A 9,742-nucleotide genomic window follows, 5' to 3' on the forward strand; every position below is an offset into this window, starting at 1 on the left:
ATTCTACTTTTGACAGCAACGCATATAGGTTCCATTCAAAATAAAATGTCAAATAAGATCATTCTGCTACAGTTGATTTATTTGCAATTAAATATAATTTTAGGAGTTTTGCTTTAAACCTCAAGAAGACACTATTGTGTAGCTGAAGATAAGAATATGCGCTTTAAGCTTATTTTATTAACAAATAGCTTTGACATTATATTAAACCTTTAATCCTCCTTTTACTTAGTTATGACATTGGAGTAAAGCACAGAAGACTTTTTTAAATTAATGTAATGAAAGCTGTGGTACAAAAAGCAAAAAAAAAGTATTAATATGATCACCATAATTGAAAATCTGAACATAAATGCGAAAAAATAAATTATTTATTCAAATCGTTTGCTTTTTTTTCCAAAACCAAAGCTCCTTCTATCTCTGGAGCATCAGGTTGAAGACCTCTGCCATCGCTCTTCTAAACAACAGCAGATAGATAATAAATAACACAAAAAATCTATTTAATTAACCCACTAAACCCCTTTTGGGGTCACAGGGTTGCTGGAGCCTATCCTTACTACAGTCGACTGGACCGGTTACCAGGGGCAAACTAAAAATACACCCAAAAATATTATTATTGTCTAATGTCTGATGCGTTGTAGAGTCTAATACAGAGATGAGCAAACTGTCTTACTCGTGGGCCACAAAAGGTTCTAAAATTTGACGGATGGGTCGGACCAGGCGCAGATTTGTGGCGTTTTGGTGATTCACCTCATAAGAGAGAAATAACACGAGATCTGGACGAAAACATGCCTTAATCTTCATTGAAAATGACTTTAAAATAGAACGTTTTGGAGTTTTTAATGTCAAAACTGTGGTTTTTGTTCTATGGGTGGATGTCCCTCAGAGACAAACTCAAACTTAAGGAAATACTGCGTTCAGGTGGTGTTGGAAAAAAAATCAGAAAAATGTCCCAAAAAAACAGAAGCAAATATAGTTTAAAATTTTTATTTTCTGTTTGCAGACAAAAAAAAAAGATTTACATAAAAGTCCAGGTATAATAAATAAATTACCTACTAAAAATGTTGGCTTTTAAAGCAACTGAAAGAATGGCAAGAGGCTGAACTTCTGGAGCTCGTCATAAACGAAGTGGGAACAAAGCAAAATCAGGGATTGGAGAGTCCACCAGCGCTCCGGCTGGTCGTCATGTGCACATGCTTACAGTCCTTACAGTCCTACGAGGGTTAGGAGACACAGGAGAGCAGAGAAAAAAACATAAAAAGCTTATTTCCTTGTTTTTGATTCTTACACAATGAAAAAAGTTCTGGCCCTCTTGTTATTCGCCGGTAAACCTGAAAGATGCCGTCTACAAATTCACCCGTACTGAAGGAAATACATTTCTGCTTCCCAACTTTGGTGGCGAGATCAAACTTAAAGAGTATGAAAAAAAAAAACTCCTTACTCCTTTGCCTCCACATAAACAGTATTGAATTCTCTAGAAAAAAGCGGTGTAAAAGTCTAACTGTCACAATCTTACCGAGTTTGTAGCTTAACGGACTGAGGTAAAGTTGCTGGATTCCTGAAGTAAAGCAGGCGGTTTTTGTCCCCGACATAAACAAGCAGAATTTGTGTGCTTTAATGTACAGCTAATGAAATAAATCCTTCTAACGTTTGTTTGAGCAGGTAAGTGCGCATTTTCTTTTGTAAATGAGGCTTTTTATGTATTTGGAATAGTATGTTTGATCAATCAAATGTGGAATTCCTGAGCTTCTGCGGTGTTGAAGAGTCCTGGATTTCTGACAGACCTGAGGGGTTGTGATGGATTTGACTGCATCCTTCTGGTTTAATTAAACCCCGACCCAAAAGAGTCCGATTTCGTCCGATTTTGATCAAAACGTCAGTTTAGTTGAGGATTTTTTTGTTGAATTTGGGGAATTATTCATTTGAAGCTGCTAAATGACACTTTTTTATTTATCAAATGGGATGATGAACCTGTAAATGGTCAAAAACAGCAGCTACATTCAGAAATGTGAAAAAGTGAGCAGAAGATAAATGTGAAGCTGTTTATTATTTATACTTAAGGAAAAACAGAATTTGTCTTTTTTAAGACCGTTTTGGTTGAGCTTTAGAACCCACTGCATTTCCTTAAGGCTTGATTTTGATTAAAAAAATCAATTTGAACAGTTTTTTATGAATATTTGACGCCAAAACCTTTTTTATTTGGTTATTTCCCTTTTGTCAGCTGATTGATCTCTTAAGCTCTGCTGGGTTTTCATTCCTTTTATCAGTACTGAACTGAAGCCACTGAAATGAAACGGACCCAAAAAAATACAAAAGAAATGTGCATAAAAATAAAATCATAATACCAGAATAACAGTAAAATGGAGTCACCTTGAACTGAATTCAGTTCCAATAAGAAGTAATGTCGTCGTAAAGATTCCGACTTTGGGAAAAACAAAAGAAAAGCAGAGATTTCATTCTTTCTTTAAAGAAAGTTACAAAAAGAATGGCACTAATCTGAAGTGTCTATTCACAGAAAACCTTTTCATTCCCAACTTTATGTTTTATCGTTGGGTTTGAAGACATTCCTTTAGGAAAAATGTCTGTTTGAGGATTTTTACAAAAAAAACCTTCAGTTTTCCGTTTGACCCAACCCTGTTTTTCTAGGAAAATGTACATTACAGGCCAAAATAAAGGCCAGCGTTCTCTTCAAAACAAAGGCATTTGATTTGCTGCGAGACAATTTGGGCGAAGTTCTGTTCTGCTGGTTTGGTTGGTCCCAAATCCAGAAGCTTCTGTCGTTTTTACCTCCGCTCGTACGCCTCCGGGATCCTCAGCTGCATTATGACCCCCGGTTTTCTACTAAAAGGCACAAGCGCGTGGTTTAGCATCACATCGTTTGTCAAAAGTTTCCCGCAGCTGTCTGCTGGTCCGGATCCAGGAGATGAGAAGGGAAGCCGGCGTCTGTCATCTTCTGATTCCACTGCAGGAGAAGATCTGAACCTGTTTTATGGAAAGAGAGGAAAAATTGATAAGAAATAACAACAGAAAACAATGTGCAAAGGGATAAAGCAGAGTTTAACTTTAAATATATTTAATTACTTGTTTACCTAATCTGCTGTATTTTAAGTGTTTGATGAACCAGAACTGGTAAAAATAAAAATACGGTAACTTATGTTATTTCTGTTTTGTTTTTTATCAGGATTTATTTTGGAAAACTACAAGAATTATTCCTTTCCATCCACCTAAGACTTACTCTTGACACAAGTCCATTCAACAGCTTCTCTGACCGCTAAACGAAAAGCCCCTCCAGCTAACAAATTCATAAAAACAAGCAACAGGATCCGCTTAAAGTGAACGAAAAAACAGATTAAAAATGTGAAAAACAGGCATTGTAAAGTTTGGAAAAAAAAGAAAATTTTAAAGAAGTTTTAAACTCGAAATACATATTAAAACTTGAAGGAATTATAGAGAATTTGAAAAAAAAAATACTGTAAAAAACTTGGAAAAAAAACATTTAAAAATGTAACAAAAAATGTAAATTTGAAAAGAATAAAAAAAACTAAACTAAACCTAAAACTAAATGTTTATTTCTAATTTCAACTTTCTTTTTTTCACTCAGTTTTCGCTGCTAAGCTGATCCTAATTTTGCAAGGGGGCGGGGCTGTGAGCTCATTGGTTACCAGGAAATCCATCCCATGATTCCCAAAGAGTTAATGATGACGTCGTTTCAGTTGTCTGTTTATGTCACCCCACTCCGGTCAAACTTAAGGAGAGCAGTAACACTACTGTGCAGTTTTACCCTCCCTAATATCACGGTGCACCTTTCACAGTCTCACTGGTGGATTTTGTTCAGCACGACTTTGCTGTTGATCTTGTCAACCGATCTCCTCCATGCTGTTTTTCACGTGCAGCGTGGCACCATTACATAAATCTTCATCGTGATTAGATTCTTGTTTTCATCCCAATGCTAGACTTATATTTCTACATAAGTTTGAAAAGTGAGAAATGAAATGAGAGAAAAGTGTAAAAAAAAGGAGCTAGTAATAAAACTGAAGAAAAGTCTTCAACTTTAAAGAAAGAGAAATCTTGCTTGAAATAATGATTTTTTGAAACAGTTGTTCTCACTCTCAAATGTTACAAATATGCTGCTAATAAAGTTGCATTTACAGATTTACCTTTTCATAAATCTCATTATAATATTTAGAAATGAACACTTTTATAATAGTGTCATTTTTATATAGTATTAATACGTAACATTCTAAAAGTAGGACGAGAGGAATTGGGGTTGCTCACATGGCCGTTCATGTCTGCTCCTCTGCTGTCGGCTGGGATTGGCAGACATCTTCTCCTCCTTGGAGCTGGCCCTCCTCCTCCATTTCACAGCCGTCCTCTTTCTCACCCGTTTCTTTTGTCTCTTCTCCTTGCTCCTTCACCTCCATCTCCCCTTCGCTCTCCGCACACTCTGCCGTCGCTTCCTCCTCCTCCTCCTCCTCTTCGGCCTCCTCCTCCTCGCCGCTGAAAGCCTCCTTGCCCGCCTCCACCCTCCTGGCGGTCTCTGAGAACCAGTCCCTCACCTGCTCGTAGCTCATGCTGGACTTGGTCACCAGATCGTCCAGATCTTTCTCGCTCAGAGCTCTGTGTTTGAGGTAGTAATCCTTCAGAAACTCCTTACCAGATTTTACCTGTAAGAGGAGAAAATCTTTTTTAATTGAAAATATATGTGTTGATATTTAATAAAAAAAAGAATTGCCCCCAACTTGATGCTTTAGCTTTCAAATTATCTTTCAAAATTATTTGGTCATAAAAACGCTCTAATGAGCAGCTTTATAGTTGAAGTCTAAAAGTTACTACACCCTTATCACTACTATAAAATTAATATTAAAGTTCACTTTTGTGTGATGTGATTTCCTGCACACCTTGATGACACCAGCGCCCCCCTGTGGCGAGCGTTTGCAGGCGTAAGGCCGACGCGTTCTCCTGGACCCCAGGCGAAACCGCTTCCTGGGTTTCTTCGGGGTCCTAGTGCCTCCATTGAATGCCTCTTCCACCTTTAAGAGATCCAACATCCTGAGAAACTGCATGAACAGTAGTTGGTGCCACAAAGGATTATTTTAATAGTCAACAAGCCCGATGAGGCAAATTTCCTTTGTGATTTTGGGCTATATAAATAAAATTGAAAATTGAACTAATCACCAATTTTTTTTCCGATTAGTCGACTAATCGGGTCATGCGCAAACTGGATGTAAAGCGAAAGGAAAAGAAGAAGTATAACTAAATAACTAAAAACTAGATATAGCATATATATATATATATAGATATATAGCATTACCTGCGATAATGCTAGTGTGAATGATGTCAGCTGAATTTGGGTGCTGAAGATGCTGAAATTGATAGCTAAAAATACTGAAGCTGATAGCTAAAAACGCTGAAGTTCATAGCTGATAGCTAGCTAAAATATTAGTTAAATGCAAGAAAATAATAAAAATTGAAAAAAAAAACAACATAGGCTGGCCAAAACAGCTCGCATGTAGCTTAAAAATTGGCTAAAATTCAAAACACCTAAAAAAAAAAAAACTTTAAAAAAGCCTAAATTAGCCAAAACAGCTAGAAAGTAAATATCAGCCTAACTCCAAAACAGCCTTAAAAAAGGCCTAAATTAGCTATAACAGCTAGCATGCAGCTGAAATATTAGCTAAACTCCAAAATGGACACAAAAAGCCTGAATAAGCTAAAATAGCTAGTACGTAGCTGGAATATTAGCTAAAGTCCAAAACAGACCAAACAAAATCCTAAATTAGCCAAAACATGCATGTAGCTGAAATATTAGCTAAACTTCAAAATGGGCAGAAAAAAGCCTGAATTAGCTAAAACAGCTTGCATGTATTAGCTAAACTCCAAAATAGTCTAAAAAACCTTAATAAATGCCTAAATATTCCAAAAAAGCTAGCATAATGCCATTATAACTTTCAACTTTACGACACTCCTACTCCATATAATATAAAGTCATCGATGATTAAATTAGTCGTACATTTTTTTAATAGTTGATTAATTGTCTATTAGTCAGCGAATAGTGGCAGCCCTGACGAACAGACATCAGAATGTGGATTTGAAGGAGAAGTCGTACCTTCCCGCACTGGTAGAGGTAGTACCACTTCAGGTTGTTGTTTTTGCAGGCGTAGCGCGCGTCCCCGAACCAGGTGACGATGTAGGACCTGGGCAGGCCGCTCTCCTCTGCCATCTTGTCGTACTCCTCCGGCGTCGGCCACTGTGTGCGAACGAAGGCCTTCTTCAAGACGTTGATCTGTTCCGGCGTCTTCTTGATGGCCTTCCTGCTGAGCGGCGCGTGAGCGGAGGAGGACGGCGCGTGAGCCGCTCGGAGCCTCTCCGCCTCCCTCCCGGGCTCGCTGCCTTTCAGCAGAGGCAGCTTTCTTCTCTCCGTGAACCAGGCGTCCACCTCTCGCCTCGTGAGTTTGGTCTCCGCGCGCAGACGGTTCAGCTCCTCGTCTGAAGGTTTGTCCGAACTCTGGAAGCTGGCTTCCAGAACCAGCAGCTGCTCCGGCGTCTTCTCCTTGAACTTCTGCGGTGTAAAGTCCGGGAGGGCGTTGCGGAATTTGACCCGCGGGCTGCTGGTAGATCCAGACGAGCCCTGAGCGTTGTTGGATGTCGGGGAGGCGTCGCTGGCGTCGTCACTTGAGTCGATCACGATGGTGGCGGTGCCGTCGCTGCCGACGTTCTCTCCGAGGCCGCTGCTGCTGCCCCGCCCTCTTCCGGTTCTGCTGGGTACCGGTTCGCCCAGCAGCAAGCTGTGGTGCTCCTTTGAGTTCCTCTGGTTGTAGCGCGTGTCGCTGAACCACTTCTTTATTGCTCGCTTGGATAATTTGGTGACTTGCATGAGTCTGGAGATCTCTGCTTCCGTGGCAAACTGCCTCCTGCCGTAGCTCGCCTTCAGCTCCGCCAGCTGCTCTTTGGACTTCTTGGGTTTCGACCCTGAAGCATCTAAACTAAGAGAGGCGCTGGTGGGCGAGGCCAGCATCTCTGTGCTAGCTTCAGAGACCGACGGCTCGGCGGCTTTCGGTTGTTTTCCTGGCACTCCAGCGACGGCTAGAGTGACCGGAGACGCCACGGGCACGCTGCTGCTGTTCCCGGCCACCTGAGTGAGGACGAGGCCCGGCTGGCCCACGATCTGACACGTCTGGAAGATGGACTGCAGGCCGTTTGTGGCCGCAGCTATGTTGGCCGGGATGACGGTGATGGTCTGAGGGACAGACTGGACTGTTCCGTTAAACTTTTTCCTCCTCGCCTCTTCGACCTGCGGAAAGCAGCAGATGGAGCAGTCAGCTTGATGGAGCGTTTGTGGGACAAAAAAAAAAACGGGAAAAAACACACTCTTTTAGTGGTGGAGGGAAAAAATTTGATTTTTAGATGTATTGATTGTGATCCATAAACAATTCTGAATTGAATGACATTTTGAATGAGATTTTCAAAGTAAAATGAAGCCAGAAATAAATACTTGTAGATTCAAATGAACTCAAAGGGCAGAAAAACCTTTAAACGTTCAAAATATTTCAGTAGATTTTACACTGCAGACAATAAAAAGTAAAGAAATTTCAGAGGAAAATCGTCTTTTTGGTATTTTTAACATGTTCTTGTGGTATTTTTCCTGAAGATTGAGCTTAAAATTGCATTTCTGACTATTGTTTAATTCAAATCGTGCAGATGAAAAATGACAATTGAAAAAAAGAGCTCCAGGTATGTCTTTGCTTTCCTTGTGTGAGCCGACTCAAAACTGTACGGCTGGATAATATGCTAAGGACGGGGGATGTGAGAGGCTAGTCGGAGAGAGTGTAAACAGAGAGCTCTCAGCCACATGGAGGGGAAGGGGGAGTGGGGTTGCTCTGCAAAACCAGCTCCGCCCACAACTCAGAGGTGAATTTCTAATGAACTACTGGCGCTCTACAGAAACTATGTTCTAGAAAATGACTTTCTTTTTAATTTTAGCTAAAATCATAATTTAAAAACCACTTGAAAATAGATCAAGAGATGATTGGAGTGGCACTTTACCTGTTAAAGTCTCATTAGAATATCCAAATTAAATAAATAAACAAATCCTCTGCTTCACAGATGCTTATTTCCTTGTTTTGTTTTGTTTTTTTTACAATGAATATTAACATGAACAACTGTAGCATATTTACAAGACGCATCTGAATGGAGAGTTCGGTTGTTCCACTCATGCATAGTCTCAGCTTTGGCATCGTTGACTGACTGTAACGGTTTGAATAGAAAATATTTGGTATGAGTGAGAAACTACAAAGGTCATTTATTCTGTACGCTGGAATCAGAAAGATGATAAAAGAACTCAGTGTGTCCTAAACTCAGAGTCCCATGAGACTAGATTTAATATTTCAACTTGACCTCCGGTTGCACCAGGAGCATTTTGGCTTATCTAACTTTATTCAGCCACAATCACAAGATTGCACATTTTGATTAAGACAAAACAAAAGCAAACCTTTTTCCTTTTCTCTGACGCTTTTCACGTCCAAAATGTAATTTATGTCTGATTAATAAAGTACAGAAAATTTCCTTTTTAAACACTGTCAAATGTCAAATCTCAGTACATCATTATCCTATATCAGTCAGTTTGTGGTTTTAACTACTGTAAATATATAAATCAAGCAGATTCTCTGCATCTTTCTGAGGTTTGACGTTCCTTCCACACAGTGCAGCTTCATGCAGCTTAGGCTCGCTCGGAGCAGCATGTGGAAATACAAGAGAAAGAGTGTTTGTGAGGTCAAAGATCTGACCTCCTCGGGCGTCCAGCTGACTCCGTGCTTGAGCCTCTGAGCTGAAAACCAGACTTTGATCTGCTCCTCGCTGAACTTGGTCTGGGAGGACAAACCTGTGATCTCTGAGACGGATGGATATGGAAACCTGCGGCAAAGAAAACAAAACAATTTCTGTCAACTTCAGTATTCTCTTAATTGATAAGACAGTTATGTTTAGTCATTTTAAATACATGCTAACAGTAGAAGGGCATGAGAGCTAAAAAGCTCAGAGAATGTGGAATCTTGTCAGTAAAGATTTCCAAAAACAAAAAAAGGAAGGATGTAATTCTTCTTCTTTATAATGCTTCTATTTCAGACACATTATTGTGAAAACATGTAGTTGAAACAGAAAAAATGTCATCATAAAGATGATTAATGAATGTCCACATGCAAATATAGGTAATACATTTCTCTCCATAAACTAGATGATTCTTTGTTATTCCGAACTTTACGACAAGATTTCAAACTCAAATAGTCACATTGATTCATGTGGTTTTAAACAATAGATCAGATTAAAGACCCAATCAAATCATCTTTTGATCTAATTTTAGAGCTTTTCCAGTGGTTTTAAGTTATGAATGTTGTTTATAGCCTAAATTTTATATATATATAAAAAGGAAAAAAAACTGTTGTTTTTCTAGAACATAATCTCTGCAGAGCAGAAGTGGAAATTTGCGTCTTAGTTGAGGATGGGACATGTGCAACCCTGCGCCCCCTTCCCCTCCACATAACTGAACTCAGAAAAGGGATCTCACCCAGCACATTTTCTACATTTAAAAAAAAAAAAAAAAAAGAGCGTTTTCAAAAGCATTTTTTCCTCTGCTCCTGATTCACACAGATTTGAATAAAGAAATGCGCAGAAAGGCTATTTTAAGTGTAATTTTCTTTATAAATAATAAATACATATTCATATATTTTTATTTGTATATTCATTTTTTTTTCTT

The 9,742-nt window shown here is 39.1% G+C and overlaps 1 protein-coding gene across 1 annotated transcript in view; it reads right to left on the bottom strand.

Moving 5' to 3' along the window:
* Nucleotides 1-965: 965 nt before the first annotated feature.
* Nucleotides 966-9,742, bottom strand: part of LOC112162556 (zinc fingers and homeoboxes protein 1) — a gene marked incomplete at its 5' end in the record, with an annotated part of 11,122 nt that continues 2,345 nt past the window's right edge. Inside the window, 5 exon segments of the mRNA XM_024298362.1 lie at nt 966-2,976; nt 4,270-4,658; nt 4,893-5,024; nt 6,101-7,285; nt 8,778-8,904. Of these exon segments, the coding sequence (XP_024154130.1) occupies nt 4,278-4,658; nt 4,893-5,024; nt 6,101-7,285; nt 8,778-8,904 (1,825 nt within the window). The 3' untranslated portion in view covers nt 966-2,976; nt 4,270-4,277.

This window comes from Oryzias melastigma, linkage group LG11 (assembly GCF_002922805.2).
Source record: "Oryzias melastigma strain HK-1 linkage group LG11, ASM292280v2, whole genome shotgun sequence".
Classification (NCBI taxonomy): Eukaryota; Metazoa; Chordata; class Actinopteri; order Beloniformes; family Adrianichthyidae; genus Oryzias; species Oryzias melastigma.